At 44.2% G+C, this 25960-nt stretch overlaps 1 protein-coding gene across 1 annotated transcript; it reads right to left on the bottom strand.

Moving 5' to 3' along the window:
• Positions 1-128: 128 nt before the first annotated feature.
• Positions 129-2717, bottom strand: LOC136531058 (mitochondrial fission 1 protein A-like). Its single transcript, XM_066523781.1, has 5 exons — positions 2591-2717; positions 2009-2138; positions 1357-1478; positions 1145-1208; positions 129-524 (listed from the first exon to the last, which is right to left on the bottom strand). Exons 1-5 carry the CDS (start codon positions 2681-2683, stop codon positions 421-423), a joined length of 513 nt encoding a protein of 170 aa, XP_066379878.1. The 5' UTR covers positions 2684-2717; the 3' UTR covers positions 129-420.
• Between the last annotated feature and the right edge of the window lie 23243 nt (positions 2718-25960).

The following is a 25960-nucleotide window of genomic DNA, read 5'->3' as shown; positions in this document are numbered from 1 at the left end:
TAGTTCTGAAAAGCTCCTTTTCCGCTTAAAAAGTCATTAAGCAGAACGCTTTGAGGCCACACAAAAAATTCACAGAAAGTAAAGTGCAGCAATTTCATATTGGTGATGAGGAATGAACTCATCTAGGAGACTAGGACCCGGGATCAGAGTATTATTATGCACTTTGTTATTCTACTATACTCACAGCATCTTCTGCAGCAACACAAAGTACAACAATCGAAATGTTTCTGAGCCTCATCCTCTACTGTTAAGAATACATTTATCTCTCGTTTGGACGCAATACAAGGTTGGTCTCACGCGCAAAGTACAGGAAAAAAGACAAGTGAGCACCCCTTCACACTGAGCACAAAAGTGACGATCATCTGTCACCAAGCTTTTGCCCGTCTTGATTTCTTATTCACTTCAAGAGAGAAGATATCCTCATCTCCTCCTGGATGACGAAGAAGCTGCAGCAATTATACCACCAGCAACAAGACCCACAACTCCAAAGGCGCCTGTGATGATAGCCATGCCAATCATACCATCTGCATTTAACCATCAAATAAGCCGTTAGCCCAAGTTAGACAAACCATAAACAGTGCATTGGAATGACTAGAGGTTTGCTCTATTGTTCTTTTCTAATATTTGAAACATGGATACATGGTAGATAACTTTATTAAGACATGATGTCTTGATCCCTACTGCTTTTCAGGGTCCATGGCTGACAGCAGTAGTTGGGGAGGTGAGGTCTCAGATTTGGGGATATATGTGAAACTTATCTCTTGATCAATACAATTGATATTTACATTAGGACATGGAGAATTACTGGACACCAGCCCTATTTGTTTCCGCTTATAAGTTATAACAGATTCTCGGTGAAAAAAAAACGAGAATCCCACCAAATGCCTTGATTATCTCAGCTTCTGCTCACCACCGATTCAGAACTTTGAACTAGCAAAATCGAGAATCGAAAAACATCCCTGCATTACGGCGATTGCAAACAGACAGGGCCATCATGTTGGCATTATAGTAGCACATGATAAGCTATTGGCCATTCATTTTCCTAACTTGGTAGTGGACATTATAGTAGGAGATGCAAAATCCAAGGGCATCCATTTTATCATTTTCCTATACTGAAAATGGAAAGCATAAATATTATACCAACCTCTTCTGATTTTTTCTTCTACGAGCCTTTGCAAAGTCATGGCTTGTCTCCAGTCATGTTGAATCTGAAGAAAACATGAAATTTCTTGTTCAACATGCAGGCATCAAATTCAGGGGCGCCTTGGTTAACAATACAGGACTAAGGCCACAGACTAAAACAAATCTGGAAGGTCTCAAAGGAATAACAACAGATAACACATTTCATGATCAAACCTCTAAGCATCTTTCCAAAAGCTGTCGGCTTCTTGTATAATCCCCAGTTCTGTAACGCCCAACAGCTAACAAGTAGAGCTTCTCCCTTGCTTGCTCTGGGCTGCTAGACCTGTCCAATGAAGCTGGCAACAGATAACATCATGAGCTTCCATAGGGACAACGACAAAGAAATTAACAATGCTGTGCTCTAGTTCCTCTAAATTTTAGAGGTTCCAATCTCAGCAATGTAACCCCATAATGAAAGTCTCAACTGGTTCTTTTCAGAGAAGTGGGCATAGGAAGTCAAACAATAGTAATTGAACAGAAGTCCATGTGGTAAGACGCTTCTTACGGCATGTGGGCATTTCCTTGTACATCAACACCTTTTTCAACAAGTTAATGGTAATGGCAAGTTCTAATTTTCTAAGCAGACTAGTTAAAAGATGAGGTCCAACTCAATCACAAATCAAAACATGAGGTCCAACTCAATCACACTTTTTCATGGAAATAATCAGGAAATGGGCAAACATTCAGTAAATTTCTCGAGTCATATTTTCTGTTTTTTGAAGGAACAGAAGAGGAACTCCTGCAATGTTTATCAAGCCATTTTTTTTATATAAAAGAAGACTCCAAGTACTAATGCTGCTGGAGATTAACAGGATATGGATATCACCTTCAAGCATTCCGATGCCCCGGTTGACATCTTCAGGCTGTCTCGAGTGAACAAGCGCCCAGGAGAGCCTCATTAGGCTCTCATTCTTCTGTTCTTCATTTTTAGCCTCAGCAACCTCGCTCTCGAAACCCTGATAAAAAAGAATTGATCATAAGAACGCGTGGCAACGATTACGATTAGGCCCCGCGTGATCAAACACGGCTTGACCGGATAACAGGATGCTCTGATCGGATAATTGGTTGGTTTGTTTTGCTTAATGGCCGCAGTAGCACCACGGTGGAATGGAAGGTGATTCATCCATCGTTGGTTCAACCGACCATAGGGTTAGTGAATCCCCCGTGACTGCAAGGAACCTGTGTCACAATTCCCCGCGCAGCAACAGCCCGTGCCGATTCGTGGGCCCCTCGCGCGCATTCCCCTCCAAAATTTGCCGCCGCCACGGGAGCGGCAAGAAGGCGGGAGAAGGAAAGGGTCGGATTGGCGGCACTCGTCACTCGTCAGCAGGCCCTCTCCCTGGGAGGCAGCCGCCAGCCGAGCCCCCAGTTTTCTCGGCGAGAAGAGAAGGGGGAAGGAGGGGCTTACGGCGATGATGTCGCGGTCGCACCGGGGGAGGATGTCGCTGCCGCGGAAGATGGAGCCCACCGAGTCGATTAATTTGCCGACGTGCGAGTCCATCCCGCGTCTCTCTCTCTCTTTCCTGACGTTTTTTTTTTTGGGGGGGGGGGGGGGGGGGGGGGGGGGGGTGTTCCAAGGGGGGGAGGGCGGTGTGTGTTTTATACGGGGTTTTCGGTGTGCCACTAGAGGAATGGATGGATTGGATTGGAGTTGGACCCAGAGGGTAGCCTTGGGTGCTAAGCAAAGAAAGTAAGCCGTTGGCGACCTGACGCGCCGAGTCAGCGGTGCTGCCGCGAACCTTAACGCGCTCAGCAGTCAGCACCATTCGCCTGACGCCTGTCAGCGGGGGGGGGGGGGGGGGGGGGGGGGGGGGGATGTACGGGAGAGAAGACCCAATCGTATGCTCAGTCAATGAGAAAGTGAGGCCACGTCTAGTTGGCCGAATTCGGCGCCGCCGGATTCACTGTGCGGCACTATAGCGCACTGTAGCATTTTATTTGTATTTGATAATAATTGTTCAATCGTTGACTAATTAGGCTCAAAACGTTCGTCTCGTAAAGTACAACCTAACAGTGCAATTAGTTTTTGATTTCGTCTACATTTAGTACTCCATACATGCACCACAAGTTTGATGTGACGGGGAATCTTCTTTTTACATGGTGCCAAAGTTGGGAGTTAGAAGCAACTAAACAAGGCCTGAACTCCAGACAAATAAGGCAGCCCCCAACGCTCCCTTGAGTGACACGTCTCCACTTATTGCCCATCTCACACGGAATGCTAGCCTCACAGTACATCAAAGTATCCTATAGAAGCGCCTATGACTTTATCTGACAAAATATTAAAGCAACTAGTAGAGCGAGCATTTGGGCAGCAAGAGATCCAAAATCAGCCTTCAACAGAGTACCTATACAGGAGACCTATTTTGGGTTATCTGAGAGGCACAACCCAAATATGAATATTCTCTCTCCTGAAAACCCATTTGCAGGAAGGATTCTCTTTTGGGTCTTGTCGTTGAAGAAGATGCCGAATAGATATTGAACCTTTTGCCTGTAGCGCTACCCAAAAGACGAACGAGTCTTGTATTTTGGGTGTTGTTGTTGGAGATAGCCAGGAGAGAAAAACAGCAAAGTGAAGAGAGAAAAGCTACAAGCTGCATGCATATAGGGTCCAAAATAAAATAGCTTGCATTGCGAAGCTGCTTGCCTCAATTTTTCCTCCCCTACATGGACTACTGCTTTAGTTGAGGCTAACAAATCTGTTGGCTTACGTTGGTGGTGCCCTAAACAGCCCACACTTGTTGCTTGTGCTTAGTCTGAAAGAAAAATCCCAAACTCGATCTTTCATCCACGCACAACTCTATTACCATGAATTATACATCCTCTAACTTTAAAAATTGAGCAAAATGCCTTCTAACCATTTCAAAACAGTTTTGTTGATGCACACACATGAGGGTGGAGACGAAGGCGCAAGCGCGGAGGCAGGGCTCGTCGAGGTGGAGGCGAGGTGGAGGATGGAGCTCGAGACGATGGACAGTGAACCAGATGCAAGGTAGAAGGTGGAGAGCAGTAGGTGAGGGGAATTGGACACGACGACCATCGGGGGCTTGCTAGGGCCGGCTAGGAGGCATGTTTAGGTTTCAGACTACAAAACAAGTCTAAGTTGGTTTCATCGAGCCAGATTAGGAGGAAAGCAGGAACAACGCACGCCCATGTTACATGGGTCATGAAAACCACACCCAAGATAAATGCTAACCATAATTTATGTGGAACATGTGGCTATCAACACTTCCTTGTTTTGTCTAATATGTTATTAATCTCAGCCATAAATCAACACTATGATAGTATGATGTAGATGTTGTACTCTAACTTTTGAATTTCAAGTTTATATTCTAACCTCATGTTCGGCTTCTATTATAAAGGATTTCATGCATGAAAATGTCCACAACATTTTAAAACCACAACGCTCGGTTTCAAACATTTTCTGAAAAAGCAAAACTATATAATGGTGCAATATATATCATTAATAAAATATACGTAGCATTTTGAGATAATGAACGGCCAATTTACACATATGACCATCATCGTTCAATCTTACGTAGCATTTTGAGATAATGGTCTTGTTCGCTTGTGTTATGAGCCGTACTATTTCAGTGAATGAACAATGTTTTCTCTTATAATAAATCAGCAAACGGTACTTTCAGCCATGACTTTTCGACAAAGCGAAGAGACCCATGATTCAAGATGTTTAGCCGAAACAGAATGAATGGGCTGTTTCGAGAAGGTCCCGTGTGGTGTGGTTCTTGTGGTCCAAAAACCAACCGAAAACCATTTCCCAAGATGAAAAGCAAACGATGCGATGCTGATGCACACTACTAGGCAGCAGGCATGATTTTTTTTTAATTTTAACACTTTTTTAAACTAATTTTAAATCTAACATTGTCGGGGTTTTTTTAAACTAACATTTTGGCCATGCCTATTGCCCTGACGTGGCCAAATGCCTATGCCGCGCCATGCATGGTGGCGCGGCAGAGGACTGACGTGGCGGCGACCAGAAACGCTGACCGCTGACGTGGCAGGGCTCTGTCGCGCCACCGATCTTGGCGCGGCAGTGTCGCGCCAAGATCCGTGGCGCGACAGAGCCGGGTATAACCTCCACCGCGGCCCGCGTGCCCGAGCAGTCGCCGTTCCCCAAGTAGCGCAGCAAGGCAGTCTGGCCGCCGAGCACGCCGTCCACCACGGCCGCGTTCGGCCACGCCAGCCAGCCCGCCCACGCCAGCAAGCCAGCCGTGTCCGCCCGCCCACGCCAGCCAGGTAGCCAGGCCGCCGGCCGCCCGGTGCGGCCGCCGCGCCCGCTCGCCGACGCACCTCCCCCTCCGGCCAGAACCTCCGGTCACGCACGGCGGCTGCCCACCTAGGCCTACGCCCGTGCCTCCCGGCTCGGTCTTGCGCGCTGCAGCGAGGTACTCTACTAATATAGTTAGCACAGTTAATAAAGTTAGTAAAATTATTAAAGTATAGTTAGTAAAGTTAGTTAGTTTAGTTAGTATACGTAATATAATAAGTTAGTATATGTAGTAAAGTTAGGTACTTTAGTTAGTACAGTTATTGACTCTAGTTGTACATTAGATTTAGTCTAATATGTTGTTGTAGTTAGCCTTGTGTAGATGTTAATATTTGATTAGTTAGTATAGTTATAGTGGATGAAATGCTTTCGACGACTTGATGAAGTTTCTTGAAATACTTTTGCAGATGGATTGTTGTGTTAGAGTTTTGTACGGAGGAAGTGTTAGGAGAGAAGATGGTATGTTTGAGGATATGGAAGAAGAATTAGAATGGTTTGATGAACCTCCTAGCTTCAACGACCTTTGTGTCCATTTGAATACAAAGTTTGGCGGTGATTTCACACTGAAGGGGAGGTTTGATACTAGGAAGACTAGGGCACACTATGTCCTCATGCCCTTGCATGACCCTGTTCACTGGTCCTGCTACACTAGGGTTCTCTAAGGTTCTAATGTGCCTATGACTAAGGTGGTGGTGGAGATTGGGTACAGGATGCATGGTGTTCAGGACGGCCCATCCATTGATGGTTTTGGAGGCAATGAATAAGAATTTGGGGTCGAAGGGGAAGCAACTCAGGATAACATGGATTTAGACGGTTAGTTGATGCAGGAGCAGTTTTATTCAACTACAGTAGGCTGTATAAGCAATGACTTCGATGTAAATGAGTTCGAACGGGAAGAGGAGGAGCAGGAGGAGGAGGACATGATCGGTGATGTACTTAGCAGTGATTCAGATAATTCTTATGATGACCAAGGAGGTACAGATGCTATGGCAACACCGGCTGATGCTATGTCAGTACCGGTTCATACTATGTCATTACCAATACCAATTAAGGTTTTGCAAGGTGTCCATGCTCAGGGTAGACTAGTCATAGATTTGGCTGCAGATGATACCCCCTATGATTCATGGGCCAGAATTAGCGAAGTGCAGCAGTATGTTCCACCACCACCTTACATAGCGACTGAGCTTGAGCAACTAAGGTCCAAGAACGTACCTTTCAAGGGCGTTCTGAACTATAGGGATGTCAGCATGACGGTTATGGCAGTTTGTGATACCGGTCTCCAGCTGTGTAGAAATTCATTGTATAACCATGAGAAAGAAACCCTTAGGAAGGGGATGATATTCAACACAATGTCAGAGATGAAACTCTTCCTTCAGGACTATGCTGTATACCACCATAGACCGTACACCGTCACTCATTCGGACCAGAAGTTGAGGTACCACTTGATATGCAAAAATGGTTGTCCATAGAGGTTAAATGAACGAAGGAGACAGAGTGATGGCAAGTGGAGGATAACTAAAGTTGTTGAACCCCACACTTGCCTAGACAATAGGAGGAAGAAAAATCATCAGTAGCTCACTACATGTTACCTTGCCCGTCGTATATTGGGGCTCATTGATGACAATAACGACATCTCGATGTCTTCTTTACAACAGTCCATATCTGTATTCGTTAGGTACGATGTGACATATAGAAAGGCTTGGCGTGCTAAGCAAATTGCTCTGGCAATTTGATGGGGTACTTGGGAGGAAGCGTACAATAGGGTGCCTCGCATCTTATGTGTAATGCATTATTACAATCCTGGCTTGAAATGGTTTGTGGGCACCGGAGGGATGTTTTTCCGGGACCCATTGAGGCATGTCCTCTATCGTGTGTTCTGGTCGTTCGCGCAAACGGAACATGCATTCCAGTTTTGTCGGCCAGTCATACTTGTTGATGGTACTTTCCTGACAAGAAAGTATAGGGGCACCTTGATGATGGTTGCTGCTGTTGATCCTGAGGACCAGATAGTACCCGTGGCTTTTGCTTTGGCAGAGGGAGAGAACAATGAATCATGGTCATGGTTCATGTGGCTTCTACATGTGTAAGTGCTTGGTCCAACTCGCACTATATGTTTGATCTTCGACCGTCACACAGAGATTCTTAATGCTGTAGCTGAGCATATAGATGGGTTCCCACCTCTAGTACATAGATGGTGCATAAGACACTTTGCTACTAATTTCTAGCGACATCAACGGAAGCAGGACGTATGTGACAAGATAAAGGCTCTATGTTGTGTACGTACAGAGCACCAGTTTAAGGAGACAAAGAGAGAACTAGACAAGATGATAAATGCAGTGAGAAAGGCCTGGTTAGAGATTCAGATGGAACAGAAGGCTCAATGGGCGTTAGCATATGACAAGGAGGGTTTCAGGTATGGCATTATGACCACTAACTCCTCGGAGTCCTTCAATCGTGTATTCACCGGAGTTCGATCATTGCTTGTGTCTGGAATTGTTGAGTTCTCCTTTCATAAGTGCAACAAATATTTTGTGAAGAGGTGAGAACTTACGTAGAGAAATATAGCTGAGCAGAGGCATTTTGGAAAGGCCAGAGCTGAACATTTGAAGGAGGCTGAGGAATTGGCCAAGCAGCACACCGCCGAGCCATATGGACCCCGCTGCCATATCTTTAGTGTACGGGGCAAGGGTGGCACAAGCTTGGACGGTGAACGTTATGGTGGATGAAACTACTGAGTTGATCTTGAAAAGGTAGAGTGTAGTTGCAACGTCCCTCAGATCATGCATGCCCCATGCTCTCATATGATCACGGCCTATAGGGTTCGCGGTTACAACTATGAGGATCTACCATATATGTCATCCTTATATCTCCGTTCGAACACTATTAGTATTTGGGAGATGAGCTTCGAGCCATACCTTGACCCAACACAGTGGCCACCTCATAATGGTTATGACTACGTGCCGCATCCGGATCTAATGAAGGTAGGGAAGGGTAGGAGGAAGAAGAAGCGACTAAAGGGGGACATGGACGCTATGAGAGGGTACGGCGAAGACATGTACGGCGAGGGAGATTTCAACGAGACCCGTGGTAGGAATCTTTGCTCCGTTTGCAAATAATCTGGCTACAAGGCTAGCCGGCATAGAAGACAGAAGGTGATTTCATATTGTGTTTGTATTGCATAACAAGTAGTTCAAATTTTGCAATGCTACATAATGTTAATCTAAAAATTGTTAATTTAAATACTCTAACCCTTTGTTTATTATTTTGTAACAGGATGGCCCCTCTCATGCCGCACCAGCTATACCCCCTTCTTGATGTGGAGTACGACGACCCCCTTCTTCTACCAGACAACAAGGTTTCCAAGAGGCATTCAAGGAATCCTTACATTCGTAGGACTTAGTTCATTACGTCGAACTTATGTCGAACGAATATTATCATCGAAAACTTGTAGACTCATAAACCAATCAAAATGTTGTGTGGCAACTTGTCGTCCATTTATTTGGTTCATGTTCATTTTGTACATCACTTATAGTTTTATACAGCACCGACAACAACTCAATTGTAGCTGGCCGTTGTCTGTCCGTGTCACTGCCGTGCCATGGTCTATGGCACATCACTAACGTGCCATGTACTATGGCGCGGCACAGACACACCGTGGGCTCTGGCGTGGCACAACCATACCTATGGAGCACCAAAACCTAGGCTATGGCGTGGCAAATGATTACGTTCATTTTAGAAATTTTGAACGCATGATACAACCAGATGTGATCACTTAAGATCAATCATGGGTAATTCGAGTACATGATACATGGGTACAATACATCAGTAGTTCAAATAGAATATAAGACAATACAATAGAATTTCTACTACATAGCTACATTGATCATTAATAAAGCATGAAACTAACAGGCGACGCAATCAAAAACCCTCGTCAGAAACATATTGAGTAAGCAACTCGTCGTCCGAGTACCAATCCTCAACTACAACCCTGTTGTTGTGGCTAGGGTCACCTGCATTGCCCTGATCTGCCTTTCACCTATAGTAAGTGGCCTCCGCTTCATCTGCGGCATCTGTGGCCTGAGTAAAGAACACGTCGTTATCCTCCTCCGCCTGCAAGCCCGCCTCTGCTAGAGCGATGAGCTCACTCAGTCTGGCAGTGTCGTCCTCAGCCTCCTCCGTCTATAAGCCCACCTCTGCTAGAATGATGAGCTCGCTCAATCTAGCAGTGTCGTCTTTAGCCTCATCCGCCTGCAAGCCCACCTCTGCTAGAGCGATAAGCTCGCTGAGTCTGGCAGTGTCGTCCTCATCCTCGTCCCCCTTATCAGACAACACAATCGGTGATTCAACGGTGCAACCAGCTCACTTTCTGTGCTCATCTAGCTTCTTTTCCTCGTACATTGCATGAGCCACCTCTACAGCATGGTCCTCGCTGCATCCAATTCCTTTATGTATAAAATGCAATCAGTTAGCAATGCAATTATATTATATTTAAAATCAGGCAACGAAAAAAAGGCTTTCAAGCACTCACTGGCACATAATGAAACAACATGCTCATTCAAGACCTGCATCTGTACTCTTGTCTTCTCTCTTGCCTCCTTCCTTGCCCTCTCCTCCTCTAATGCCACCCGTCTCTCCAATCGCCATTTGACAAGCCCAACATCGATCGAGTTATAAATACCATGCTGTCTAGCAAACTCACGCATCTTGTCTTTATGATATTTAACGAAAAGGTTGACGTAGTTAGGTCCATATCCCCTCTTTCGTGCAATTACTTGCCTCCCCTTCAGTTCATCTAAGAACTTATCTTGATCATCATAACATTCCCACCTGCATTTCCTTGTGCTCTGTTCAAACGATATATTATATCATATATGCCTTAGCAAAATAAACAAAATACGATTTCATGGTTACCACAAAAATAATCAACCTCATCATAGTCAATCATATGGCCGCAATAATGGCCTATTCCAAGCTCCAAAAAGACAAGACCGTAGTTAGATTTAACACCACATTCGCACTTGACTAATGGTGCTTTGTAAATTAACCTTTCTTTCTTCTTTTGTTTTGCTTTTAGAGGTTGTTCGGGCCATTTGTTCTTAGGACCATACAACCACTCCTTAAAACGACACTTCACCATTGAATACACCTAAATAATGTGACATTAGTACATGATACATATAGCTCAACATTTCAACAAATACATTTTGCACTTACTTTATGCTTGTTTGGACTCATAAACTCTAATGTATTGTCAAGGTTTATCACGGCTCGGACTCCGCAATGACACAAAGGAGGTTCCTCGAGTCATCTAACTATGGCTAAGTGCTTCTCCTTAGCCATCATTGGAGGGGGGGTTAGGGGGAGGTGGAACCCACCGCTCGAAGTGCTCTCGTGGATGCGCCCTCTCCACCAATCATCGAAAAGGAGGTATCTGGGGTCAAACTTTTCTGCACCGTCAATCCACTAAAAGAAAAAGCACCTCTCATGGTCCTACACAATAAAAATTCAACAAAATATTAGTAATCTAGTAATACAAATAAAGAAGAAAAAGATAGTGAAAACAATTACTTACATTAAAACGACTGCACGTTGAAAGGTCCTAATGGCTAGAGGGGGGGTGAATAGCCTAATAAAAATTCTACAACAACACTTAACAAAATGGTTAGATAATTATGAGGCGAAGCAAGTGTTGCGCTAGCCTACTTAAAATGCAAGCCACCTACCATAATTCTAGTTTAGATGATGTCGATTTACACAAGAGCTATGACACTACCCTATGTTAGTGTGCTCTCAAAAGCTAATTAAAGAGCCACACCAACCAAACAAGCAAGCTCTCACAATTAGCTACACTAAAGAGCTTGTCAACTAGTTTGTGGTAAAGTAAAGAGAGTGATCAAGATAGTTATACCGCCGTATTGAGGAGTGAACCAAACAATCTCAAGGATGAATAACAATGAAGACCAATCACCTCGGAATCAAAGGATAAACACAATGATTTTTACCGAGGTTCACTTGCTTGCCGGCAAGCTACTTCTCGTTGTGGCGATTCACTCACTTAGAGGTTCACGCGCTAATTGGCTTCACATACCAAACCCTCAATAGGGTGCCGCACAACCAACACAAGATGAGGATCATGTAACACCCCGGTGTTATGCCAGCATTTAGGCACTGCAAATCATACATATCATGCATCATCAAGCATCCAAATCATACATGCCTAATCATGTAAATAACAACTGAAACACTGCTTCGAAACATATGAAACATGTGAAACCTGAATGTTGCATATATTTGTTAGAGTTGTTTTGCCCTGATTTTGTTTGCTAGGCTAGTAAAACATGTTTGGCTACTATTGTAAATCATCTAGGATTATTTAGTTCAATTTTTGGAGCAAGGTTTGTATTCAAATTAATTCAAAATTTTGCTTCAAAAATAATTCCCCAAAAATTAGGGTTTTGAGTTAAACATTGACTTTGATTTTATAATTCAAAATCTAGATAGAATTGGACTTTGGTCATAAAAGCAAAGTTGTAGAGAATTAAATTCTAATCAACTTTCATTTTTGGTACATTTTCAAAAGATATCATTTTCTTGCTCAAAATGATATTTGAAAGTTGGCATTTAAAATTTTCTTGAAAATATAAATGGAAAAAGGGCTTTTCTCATTCGTGGGCCGCCGCCTCATTTCCGGCCCACGGCCGAAGCCGGCCTGGCCTGCAGCCGCGAGCCTCCCGCGCCAGCACCGCGCGCCTCGCTAGTCCAGCCCAGCCCAACACTGCGCCTGGCCTACCTCCGCGCTCGCCCGCCCGCTGACACGCCGCGTCGCGTCCCGACCGCGGTAGAGCTCGCGCCCACACGCCTGCCTACTTCTACTGAAGCCGGTGCGCTCGCTTGCTCTCTCCCACGCTGCCTCTCCTCTTCGCAAGCACTGAGCTCCCCCACTCTCCCCCTCACCACGCCACCGCACCCGCCGGCCAAATTCACCGCGCCTTCTCCACCTCGGCCAGCAATCGCGTGCCAGCAGTTCTGCCTCGCTCTCCGGCACGTGGTGCTCATGCTTGTGCCGACCGATCGAGCTCAGGTAGTGCCTTCTAGCGCCTCGCCACCGTCGGCCATGGCGCCGTCGTGCTCGGCCATCATGGAAGTCGCCCTTCCTGCTCTTCTCCACCCTGCCTAGCTACCTTCCTACCTTCGCCAGCCTCTCGCGAACCGCATGCTCCCTCTAGCTTGCCCTGGCACGGCCGGCAATGGCCATCGGCCTCATTGGCCGAGCCACGCCGCCGCGGCGTCACAGCGCCGGCGTGGCCTTCGCCTCGGCCGAGCCAGGTTGAGAGGCCATGGGCTGACGCCCTGCCGGGCCGCCTCCCCCTTCCCTTCGCTCGGGCCACGTAGGCCAAATGTGGCAGTGGGCCAATTGATTCCCGCGGGCTGGCCCAGTAGCAATAGGATGCTTTGTTTTAAATTTTTCTTTATTATTTGAAAATAGAAATGGTTTGGAAAATATTTGGGTACTCAAATTTGCTCCAAAACTATTGAAATAAATTTTTCTAGGTTCCTTATCATCAGATCTACTTGGGAAAATTATTGCATGTTATTTTTGAGATACTTTTCTATAGAATTTTATTTAATCATGTATATTGCTGATAACTTGAAAATATGTAGAAAAATCTATAGGCTTTAGAAAAATATGATTCCAAGTTTGTTAATCTTCTTATGTAATGTACTTCCTAGAAAAAATATGTTTCATGCATGTGCTGTGGGAAAATTTTGAGGTGTAGTTCAAGTACCTTTAATGACTAATTTTTGTTATTTTTGCTAGGGAGCAAACTTTGTATAAAACATGCATGTGATAATTTTTGTACAGTCATTGTATGCTATGAAGAACATAGAAAAAATACTAACTCTATTATTTGACACTTTTCACAGTACAAAGTATTTTTATGTTCATAATTATGCCATAGCTTGTTATTTTTGTGTAGGCTAATTCACTCATTCAAATACCATGAAAATCTGATAGTAGACTACTTAGGGTAGTATTGTGCTAGGGTAATTTTCTAAGATTTTTTTAAGCAAGAAAAATAGAGGTTGCTATTCAAACCTATTATTAATTAAGGTTTAATTAAGTGTTGCTTTTTGTGTGATTAAGAAATTAGTAAAGCTTTGGTGTATCTTTGAAGCAATTAATAAGACGTGTTGATTTAGCATATTAGGAGTAGAAGAGAATGTGGTAGATGACATGTGCTTGTAGTATATGTTCTTGGATGATGTTGACTACCTTGCATTCAAACATATCCATTGTATTCATCTCATTCGATGCATCGTTTGCATACGCGCTTACGCACATTGCATCATACAGGATCGCAACCCGAGAACCCAGTCGTCATACCCGAGGAGCCCGAGGAGCAGCTCAAGGTGCAGCCACAGGAAGTGCTCGAAGTCGACGAGGAGGACATTGAGGAACTTCTAGAGTGCCCCGATCACCGCCCGAGCTCCTTTGAGAGAGGCAAGCCCCGAAGCATTTTCTCCTGGTTTGCAATTATTAATTCAATGCTTTACTTTAATTGATGCATTATGTTCAGGAGTTGTTTGCAACCGTTGCTGCATTATACCTTGTTTACCTTTGTTATACTATATCCTTGTTACCCTGGTATCCGCAATCGAGTCAATGCTTAGCTGGCTTAGACCGGTAGAAGTCGGGTGATTTCCTGTCACCTGCGAGCTATAGGTGGTTACATGGATCTACTTGGATGACTATGAAGTCATGGTATAACTAAGTGTTAAATGAAATTGAGACTGGACGGAGACTTGTAGAGTTTTGGACTGTAGTGCTTTCCATCTGTGTCAATTAAGGACCGACCGTTGTTGGGCCTCGAGTCATGTTGAATGCATGCCTTACATTTAGCTGGCCGGATAAAGTACCTTCCGACCGCGAAGCTGGGAGATTATTCGGGCCGAGTAGATTGCCCGCAACGCACTGTGTCGGAGCAGGTGTGGTAGGACACGGGGGCGAGATGATAAGACCAAAGTGTAGTCGGTCGACCCCCGGGTACATGTGGTTCCTGGCAAACTCGAGATTCCTAGATAGTTGACTCGGTGATCAATATCTCACTTTAGCGGGTGAGTGAGGTTTGTGTAAGGAATAAATCACCAGTTGGTTAGGAATCAATTCGAATCGCCATCGCTCCTGGACAGTGAGCACTTGACTTGAGTTACTTCATCGTAGTAATTGTTTATGGAACACTTGGACAGTTATAGTGAATATGATAGTATGGAAGTTGTTTAATGATCATTGGTTATCATTATCTGCTTAATCACATGTTTGCTCTAGTATAGGTGCAAATCTAGTCGACAGGTTAATAACAATTAACTTGACAATAATGCTTTAAAAAGGGTCTTGAAATGCTAAAATGCTTCTTTTTGCAAATGAGTCAGCTACCCTACTATAAAGCCCTTCATAATCCTTGGTGTCACTTATTTTCATTTATGTCAGGTAAGTCTAGCTGAGTACCTTCTCGTACTCAGGGTTTTATTCCCACTTGTTGCAGATGAGTAGATGTATTATGGCTACTGTATCAACTGCCTTTACCTTGCGATGGGTGATGCTTAGGACCATGGGCATGGTCATTCCTTACGTCTCGTCTGATGCTTTTGTTGGAGATGATCATTCGCTGGCACTATATTTGAACTTCACGTGAGTGTGTGTGTGGTTTTACAAATGACTTCCGCTACTTTTATTCGAACTTGTTTTGTAATAACTATGTTGAAACTCTGATGTATCTGAGATTGCAAACTTTTATATAATATGTGATGGTGACCGCTAAACTTATTACGATCTTGGCTGGAATGGAAGTTGGTTTGAAATCCTTCGTGATTTCACGGACTACCGGGTTATACGGGCTTAAGTTTGCTAAATCGTCTGCTCTGGCGGATGATTTTCTTACTTAATTTTGTATAATTGATCGGTTCTGTTATAGCTAGCATCAGAGCATGGTTTAGCATGTTACTGTTCACAAGTGTATTTAAAACAAAAAGGCATTTGAAAACGTGATTTCCAAACTATAAAGTGTGCCAGTGGTCATATCCTTTATGCCCAGTTAAGGACTTTAGGTGGCTTAATTAAGTACTGACTTGGGGTTCTTGCATCATATTTCTCTTTTGTCGCTCATACAGCGTGCTATTGTATGAGTGCCACTTGTTTGAGTGGTAGTGTATGGATCAATTGTCTCTACGTCCTGGTAAGTGTGAGTTGTGAGAGCATGATCGAATACACCGCCGATCTAGGGTGAATGCTTATATGATGCTAGAGTAATTACATGTTCTACGCATGTTTTACAAAGGTATCTCATGTATGGGTCTTCCGTCTATTGAGGCGATGTCGTCAATAGGACGATGGTTCGGGTAGTTACTATCGTTGTACATGTATCTGGGGATTCGTGTAGAACGTGTAGATAAAATTTACTACTTTTATGCATTCATTGGGAATTGGGCTAAAATGAATCTTCTGCAGGTACATAACAACACTATCATATAGAACGTATTAGTTACGTATTTGAGAGATCGTTAGCATGCTACCGAATTCGTCGTTAGAAATTATTCATTTCATAAGTTTGTGAGAACGTACGCCACGTACATACATCATATTACTTGTGCATTTCATTCCTGTCATGCATTCCTCCCCTTATAAATTAATTATCTCCTTTTGATAAAAGTTGTATCCCCAAAAATATGTTTTCCCCGGGGTAATAAAAGAATTTTTGCTACAGATGGCCCACACGAAGCAGACCGCCCATAAGTCCACCGGAGGTAGAGCACCTCGATGTCCGTTGGCCCTAAGGGAGCACCGCACCACAGACACCTTCTTGAGCGAGTTTGGCATACCGACTTTGCTTTGGAGAGTGCTCCATGATGTGGGGTACCTAGAGGGTCAAGAACCGGTGTACTCTTGGAATGAGAGCCAGTTAGCAGAGGATGGACTTGCAGTGGTGGAGATCACGGTTCCTGATCTCAGTGATGCTCCAAATTAGGATGGTTGGCATTTTGAGTTTGAGGGTCGCACTCCTGCTGAGGGTGTAGAGGGAGCAGCCTTCCGTGTCATCAGAGATATTATGAGTAGATTTTCTAGTGAGCTTGCAGCAGCTCTAGCTAGCACTTTTCCTAGGGATGATCCTCGTGATGCCATTTGGGTTCAGCCTTAGGGAAGTGCCCTGGTCAGAGGTCCAGCTGAAGGACAGGCTAGCGACAACAAGGCAATGAGCGCTATGTTCGCCGCCATCAGAGCGTATGAGGGTCTCGAGAGTACCTACTAGACTTTGACTGGCTTGCATGGTCAGGATAAGCTCAAGGGGAGAAAGCAGAAGAAGAGACAGGCACGTGCTATAGCTAGTTTGCAGGAGCAGTTGGCTGATATGAACCTACAGCGAGACCAGGCGGTTGAGAGAGGTGATAGAGCTATGCAGCGGGTGCATATGTTGACTCAAGCCAACAACAATGCAGACCGCATGATTGGACAGTTGGTTCAGGAAAGGAATGAAGCCTGGGACGAGAGGGACCTTCTGCTGCAGAGGGTCGATGAGCTAGAGGAATACAATGGCAACCTGCACGAGGAGTTTCATGCGCTCTACAATGGGGTTGGCCCATATGCTCCACCAGACGCCGCTGGCATGGACATCGATGACGACAATGAGGACGAGCCTGTAGTTTCATCTAGGGGCGATGGTGATGTCTCTGATCCCGACGATGGCCCCGAGGAGTAGGCTAGTTGCCTTGCGCTAGTATCTAGGTCTTGTCGCGATGACCTTTCTTTTGTTGGCATGTAACCTATTGTATGTTGCTTCGAACGTATGAGACTTGGCATGTGGTTGGAACTTGGTTTTGAATGCGATATCTGAACGCATAAAAGTCCAGTGTATGTATGCTGGCAATTTGGTTGTATGGACGCAATGTTTGCCGTTGAAGTAATTTGATTAAGTGATGTTGTTTTAATTGGGATGCGATTGTTGTGCCTCTATTTTATTGTATGAATTTATTCTCTCTAGTAAATTCAGTACGGCATAATTTTTCCTTCACTCGCAATTATTACAGCCTCACTCAATCATTACTTATTGCTGAAATATGCAGATGACAAACACTCACCGAACCACGTACGAGGCCGCTAAGACCGGTGCTAACGGTGCGGGGACCGGTGGTGGTGGTGGAAACCACGACAACAACAATGAGCCTCCCCATGAACTGCATTTGCCACCTCCTCCCTCATTTACCCCCGAGATGTTCCTCACATAGTTGCTTGGGAGTCAGCGCAACGCGGAACAATCCCAGAAGAACATGGAGGATTTTCTGCGTACCATCGCCAACAATGTTCAACGTGGAAATAATCAGGGTGGTGGCCTTGGGGTGAACCAATATAGCAGCTTCAAAGATTTTATGGACACCAGGCCACTAGTATTCAAGGAAGCAATAGAGCCACTCGATGCTGAGGAATGGATCAACACGATGGAAGATAAATTCCGTGTATTGAGGTTGACTGAGGTGTTGAAAATGGAGTATGCTGCACTTCAGTTGCAAGGACCGGCGGGAATGTGGTGGAAGCACCATCACACCACCTTCCCTCCAAATGCTCAGATTTCGTAGAGAGAGTTTGCTGAGGCCTTCTGTGGAGTCTATATTCCACCCGGGCTGACTGAGATAAAGTTGGGAGAATTCTTGGCGTTAAATCAGGGCACTAAGACCGTGATGCAATATTTGCATGCCTTCAACAACTTATGTCGCTATGCTCCCAACATGGTTGACACAGATGCTAAGAGGATAGCCAGTTTCTAGAGGGGACTCAATCCAAAAATGATAAAGCATGTTGGTACCAACAACCGTGTTAGATTCAATGACTTCATCAGCGACTGTCTAAAGCAGGAGAAGAATAACAACGCCAGCATCGTAGCCAAGACACGCAAGAGAGCCCTTGAAGGTGGTCCGTCCCAAGCTAGAGCACCTATGGGAGGTTGTCCTCCATATCGCCCGTTGGCACTTGGCGCTAGGTTCAGGCCACCTCAGCAAAGAAGTCAGAATTTATGTGGACCCCAGAAGCCTTACAAGATGGTAGTACAGCCCAACAAAGCAGCCACAACTACGATACAAGGCAGTTCCAAGGGAGCTGTGGGGTCTGCTAGGACAGTGAGGGGACCCTGCTATAACTGTGATCAACCTGGCCATTTCTCGAGGTTTTGTCCGTACCTGCCCAAGAAGAAGCAGCAAACTTATAATGCTAGAGTGCATAGTACAACCGTGGATGAAATTCCTGAGGGAGAGCCCGTCACTGCTGATAAGTTTCCTGTCAACAAAAACCCTACAGTTGTTCTATTTGATTCTGGATTATCGCATTCTTTTATGAGTCAAGCATTTGCACAGAAACATGAACAACTATGTACAGAACTGGGTTATGGTTACCATATAAGTTCAGTAGGGGCTGATGTTTTGACCAACTGGATGGTTTGAGGGGCAACCCTTGAATTAGGTAGCAAGAAGTTTCGAGTGAACTTGATAGTTATGCCTGGATTAGTTTTGGATGTCTTTATAGGGATGAATTGGATGAAGGATTGGGGAGCAATCATAGATACTAGAAGTCAAGTACTTACCCTTAAGGATCCCCTGGGTGAGGGTACTTTCCAAGTACCATTGCCTCAAAGAACAGACCTTATAAGTGTTACATGTGCTACGGCAGTCATTCCTATTCATCAAATTCTGGTAGTATGTAAATTTCTGGATGTATTCCCAGATGAGCTACCTGGTCTTCCGCCGGATAGAGAGATTGAGTTTGAAATTGAATTAATCCCTAGAACAGCTCCGATTTCAAGGAGACCCTATCGGATGCCTCCAGATGAGTTAGCTGAGCTGAAGAAGCAATTAGAAGATTTATCAAAAAAGGGGTTTATCTGGCCAAGCAAGTCTGAATGGGGATGTCCCGCCTTGTTTGTGAAGAAGAAGAAAGAGGGCACGTTGAGAATGTGCATAGATTACAGGCCACTCAACGTTGTAACCATAAAGAATAAGTATCCCTTGCCTCATATTAATGTTCTGTTTGACCAGTTAGCCAAGGCCAAGGTGTTCTCAAAAATAGATTTGAGATCCGGTTATCATCAGATCAAGATTAGGCCACAGGATATACCGAAAACTACATTTTCCACCAGATACGGGTTGTATGAGTATCTTGTCATATCCTTTGGCTTGACAAATGCTCTTGCATACTTTATGTTTTTGATGAATATAGTTTTTATGCCAGAATTGGATAAGTTTGTGGTGGTGTTCATCGATGACATTCTGGTGTACTCCGAGAACAAGAAAGATCATGAAGAGCATTTGAGAACTGTCTTGACCAGACTTAGGGATCATCAACTGTATGCTAAGTTTAGCAAATGCGAATTCTAGTTGAAGGAAGTTCCTTTCCTTGGTCACATTCTGTCAGAGAATGGAGTTTCAGTCGATCCAAGTAAGGTGCAAGAAGTTATGAATTGGAAAGCACCGACCACAGTTCCTGAGATTAGAAGTTTCTTAGGACTAGCGGGTTATTACCGTCGCTTTATACCAGACTTTTTGAAGATTGCCAAACCGATGACAAGTCTCCTATAGAAGGATCACAAGTTTGTGTGGACAGAGGAGTGTGAAGCAGCTTTCCATACTTTGCGGAAACTGTTGACCACTGCTCCTATTCTAGCATAACCAGATATCGAGAAACCATTTGATGTGTTTTGCGACGCATTGAAAACTGGATTAGGCTGTGTTCTTATGCAAGAAAGGAGAGTTATTGCCTATGCCTCATGTCAATTGAGGAAGCACGAGGTCAACTATCCGACACATGATCTTGAACTTGCTGCAGTTGTGCACGCCCTAAAAATTTGGAGACATTATCTACTTGGTAATGTGTGCAATATTTTCACGGATCACAAGAGTCTTAAGTACATCTTTACACAACTAGAGCTGAACATGAGACAGCGCAGATGATTGGAATTGATCAAGGATTATAACTTGAATGTGCAATATCATCCTGGAAAAGCCAATGTAGTGGCAGATGCTTTGAGCAAAAAGTCACATTACTTGAATGTGCAGCCATTACTTGAAGACGGGTTTGATCTAATACATCCTGCTATGTTACATAGTATTCAGATTAGTTGCTCTTTGGAGAGTAAGATAATAGAAGGCTAGAAAACCGACAAGGGAATATTCCACATCAAAGAGAAAATAAAAGAAAAGTCATCTCAACACTTTAAAGTGGATGAACAGGGCGTGTTGTGGTTTGACGACTGTCTTGTGGTTCCCAAGGATCAAGAGCTTAGGAATAAACTCATGGATGAAGCTCACCTTTCTAAGCTATCTATCCATCCTGGAAGTAGTAAGATGTATCAAGAACTAAGATCTCGTTATTGGTGGACCAAAATGAAGAAAGAAATTACAACATATGTTGCCATATGTGACACATGTTGTCGAGTGAAAGCTATTCATATGAAACCTGCTGGTATGTTGCAACCCTTATCAGTCCGTAGTTGGAAGTGGGACGATATAAGTATGGATTTTATCATGGGTTTGCCCACTACTCAAAAAGGACATGATTCGATTTAGGTAATTGTGGACCGTCTTACCAAGACCGCTCATTTCTTGCCTGTCAAAACAAAATATCGACCACCTCAATATGTTGAGAAGTATATCGCAGAAATTGTGAGGTTGCATGGTATACCGAAGACCATAGTATCTGATAGAGGCTCACAGTTCACGGCTCACTTTTGGGAACATTTACACAAAGGCTTAGGAACTAGTTTGATTCGCAGTACCGCTTATCACCCTTAGACAGATGGTCAGACTGAATGAGTGAATGCTATTTTGGAGGATATGTTAAGAGCCTATGTATTGTCTTCTAAGGGATCATGGGAGTCATGGTTACCATTAGCTGAGCTTTCTTATATAATAGTTATCAAGAAAGCATCAAGATGGCCCCATTCGAAGCTTTGTATAGCAGAAAATGTAGAACACCATTGAATTGGGTCGAGCCTAGTGATAGAAGGTATTATGGTATTGACTTTGTAGAAGAAGCCGAGAAGAAAGTTCATGTTATTCAGCAAAATATGAAAGCAGCCCAATCATGACAGAAAAGTTATGTGGACAGAAGAAGGAGACCCCTTGTGTTTGAAGTTGGTGACTATGTTTATCTAAAAGTCACGTCAATGAAGAAGAAAATGTTTGGAGTCCGAAAAAAGCTTGCCGCGAGATTCGTAGGACCATACAAGATTCTAGAACGAAGAGGTCCGGTAGCCTATAAGTTAGAGTTACCTGAGACAATGAGTACCGTTTTCCCAGTTTTTCATGCATCACATCTCAAGAAATGTTTGCGTGTTCCGGAGGAAAGAATAGAACCTCGAGGTATCCAACTCAAATCAGATTTGGTGTACCGTGAACAACCAGTCCGGGTGTTAGACACTAAAGAACGTGCTACTCAGAATAGTGTGGTAAAAACATACAAGATACAGTGGGATCATCATGATGAAGGAGATGCAACTTGGGAAACAGGAGAGTATCTACAAAAAGCTTATGAAGATTTTTATAACAAATGGTTCGTAACCCAAATCTTAGGACGAGATTTTTATAAGGGGGGAGGGCTGTACCACCCCGGTGTTATGCCAGTATTTAGGCACTGCAAATCATACATATCATGCATCATCAAGCATCCAAATCATACATGCCTAATCATGTAAATAACAACTGAAACACTACTTCGAAACATATGAAACATGTTGTGAAACCTGAATGTTGCATACATTTGTTAGAGTTGTTTTGCCTTGATTTTGTTTGCTAGGCTAGTAAAACATGTTTGGCTACTATTGTAAATCATCTAGGATTATTTAGTTCAATTTTTGGAGTAAGGTTTGTATTCAAATTAATTCAAAATTTTGCTTCAAAAATAATTCCCCAAAAATTAGGGTTTTGAGTTAAACATTGACTTTCATTTTATAATTCAAAATCTAGATAGAATTGGACTTTAGTCATAAAAGCAAAGTTGTAGAGAATTACATTCTAATCAACTTTCATTTTTGGTACATTTTCAAAAGATGTCATTTTCTTGCTCAAAATGATATTTGAAAGCTGACATTTAAAATTTTCTTGAAAATATAAATGGAAAAAGGGCTTTTCTCATTCGCGGGCCGCCGCCTCATTTCTGGCCCACGGCCAAAGCCGGCCTGGCCTGCAGCCGTGAGCCTCCCGCGCCAGCGCCACGCGCCTCGCCAGCCCAGCCTAGCCAGCGCCACGCCTGGCCTGCCTCCGCGCTCGCCCGCCCACTGACGCGCCGCGTCGCGTCCCGACCGTGGCAGAGCTCACCCGCCGCGTGGCGGCCATGCACCGTCGACGCCGCCGTGCGCCGCAGCCGGCCTGCGCCCGCGCCCACGTGCCCGCCTACTTCCACTGAAGCCGGTGCGCTCGCTTGCTCTCTCCCATGCTGCCTCTCCTCTCCGCAAGCGCCGAGCTCCCCCACTCTCCCCCTCGCCGCGCCACCGCACCCACCGGCCAAATTCACCGCGCCTTCTCCACCTTGGCCAGTAATCATGCGCCAGTAGTTCCGCCTCGCTCTTCGGCACGTGGTGCTCGTGCTTGTGCCGATCGATCGAGCTCAGGTAGTGCCTTCTAGCACCTCGCCACCGTCGGGCATGGCGCCGCCGTGCTCGGCCGCCGTGGAAGTTGCCCTTCCTGCTCTTCTCCACCCTGCCTAGCTACCTTCCTGCCTTCGCCAGCCTCTCACGAACCGCATGGTCCCTCTAGCTTGCCCTGGCACGGCCGGCAATGGCCGTCGGCCTCGTTGGCCGAGCCACGCCGCCGCGGCATCACAGCGCCGGCATGGCCTTCGCCTCGGCCGAGCCAGGCCGAGAGGCCATGGGCCGACGCCCTGCCGGGCCGCCTCCCCCTTCCCTTCGCTTGGGCCGTGCAGGCCAAATGTGGCAGTGGGCCGATTGATTCCCGCGGGCTGGCCCAGTAGCAATAGGATGCTTTGTTTTAAATTTTTCTTTATTATTTGAAAATAGAAATGGTTTGGAAAATGTTTGGGTACTCAAATTTCTCCAAAACTGTTGAAATAAATTTTTCTAGGTTCCTTATCATCAGATCTACTTGGGAAAATTATTGCATGTCATTTTTGAGATACTTTTCTGTAGAATTTTATTTAATCATGTATATTGCTGATAACTTAAAAAATATGTAGAAAAATCTATAGGCTTCAGAAAAATATGATTCTAAGTTTGTTAATCTTCTTATGTAATGTACTTCCTAGAAAAAATATGTTTCATGCATGTGCTGTGGGAAAATTTTGAGATGTAGTTCAAGTACCTTTAATGACTGTTTTTTGTTATTTTTGCTAGGGAGCAAACTTTGTATAAAACATGCATGTGATAATTTTTGTACAGTCATTGTATGCTATGAAGAACATAGAAAAAATACTAACTCTGTTGTTTGACACTTTTCACAGTACAAAGTATTTTTATGTTCATAATTATGCCATAGCTTGTTATTTTTGTGTAGGCTAATCCACTCATTCAAATACCATGAAAATCTAATAGTAGACTACTTAGGGTAGTATTGTGCTAGGGTAATTTTCTAAGATTTTTCTAAGCAAGAAAAATAGAGGTTGCTATTCAAACCTATTATTAATTAAGGTTTAATTAAGTGTTGCTTTTTGTGTGATTAAGAAATTAGTAAAGCTTTGGTGTATCTTTGAAGCAATTAATAAGATGTGTTGATTTAGCATATTAGGAGTAGAAGAGAATGCAGTAGATGACATGTGCTTGTAGTATATGTTCTTGGATGATGTTGACTACCTTGCATTCAAACATATCCATTGTATTCATCTCATTCGATGTACCGTTTGCATACATGCTTACGCACATTGCATCATACAGGATCGCAAACCGAGAACCCAGTTGTCATACCCGAGGAGGCCGAGGAGCAGCTTGAGGTGCAGCCATAGGAAGTGCCCCGAAGCCGACGAGGAGGACGTTGAGGAACTTCCGGAGTGCCCCGATCACCGCCCGAGCTCCTTCGAGAGAGGCAAGCCCCGGAGCATTTTCTCCCGGTTTGCAATTATTAATTCAATGCTTTACTTTAATTGATGCATTACGTTCAGGAGTTGTTTGCAACCGTTGTTGCATTATACCTTATTTACCTTTGTTATACTATATCCTTGTTACCCTAGTATCCGTAATCGAGTCAATGCTTAGCTGGCTTAGACCGGTAGAAGTCGGGTGATTTTCTGTCACCTGCGAGCTATAGGTGGTTACCTGGATCTGCTTGGATGACTATGAAGTCATGGTATAACTAAGTGTTAAATGAAATTGAGACCGGACGAAGACTTGCAGAGTTTTGGACTGTAGTGTTTTCCGTCTGTGTCGATTAAGGACCGACCGTTGTTGGGCCTCGAGTCATGTTGAACGCATGCCTTACATTTAGCTGGCCGGATAAAGTACCTTCCGACCGCGAAGCTGGAAGATTATTCGGGCCGAGTAGATTGCCCGCAATGCACTGTGCCGGAGTAGGTGTGGTAGGACACGGGGGCGAGATGATAAGACCAAAGTGCAGTCGGTCGGCCCCCGGGTACATGTGGTTCCTAGCAAACTCGAGATTCCTGGATAATTGACTCGGTGATCAATATCTCACTTTAGCGGGTGAGTGTGGTTTGTGTAAGGAATAAATCACCAGCTGGTTAGGAATCGATTCGAATCGCCATCGCTCCTGGACAGTGAGCACTTGACTTGAGTTACTTCATCGTAGTAATTGTTTATGGAACACTTGGACAGTTATAGTGAATATGACAGTATGGAAGTTGTTTAATGATCATTGGTTATCATTATCTGCTTAATCACATGTTTGCTCTAGTATAGGTGCAAATCTAGTCGACAGGTTAATAACAATTAACTTGACAATAATCCTTTAAAAAGGGTCTTAAAATGCTAAAAATGCTTCTTTTTGCAAATAAGTCAGCTACCCTACTATAAAGCCCTTCATAATCCTTGGTGTCACTTATTTTCGTTTATGTCGGGTAAGTCTAGCTGAGTACCTTCTCGTACTCAGGGTTTTATTCCCACTTGTTGCAGATGGGCAGATGTATTACGTCTACTGTATCAACTGCCTTTACCCTACGATGGGTGATGCTTAGGACCATGGGCATGGTCATTCCTTACATCTCGTCTGATGCTTTTGTTGGAGATAATCATTCGCTGGCACTATATTTGAACTTCGCGTGAGTGTGTGTGGTTTGGCAAATGACTTTCGCTACTTTTATTCGAACTTGTTTTTGTAATAACTATGTTGAAACTCTGATGTATCTAAGATTGCGAACTTTTATGTAATATGTGATGGTGACCGCTAAACTTATTACGATCTTGGCTGGAATGGAAGTTGGTTTGAAATCCTTCGTGATTTTACGGACTACCGGGTTATACGGGCTTAAGTTTGCTAAATCGTCTGCTCTGGCGGATG

Source organism: Miscanthus floridulus, chromosome 2 (genome assembly GCF_019320115.1).
Source record: "Miscanthus floridulus cultivar M001 chromosome 2, ASM1932011v1, whole genome shotgun sequence".
NCBI lineage: Eukaryota > Viridiplantae > Streptophyta > Magnoliopsida > Poales > Poaceae > Miscanthus > Miscanthus floridulus.
This window is presented reverse-complemented; position numbering and strand designations above follow the sequence as displayed.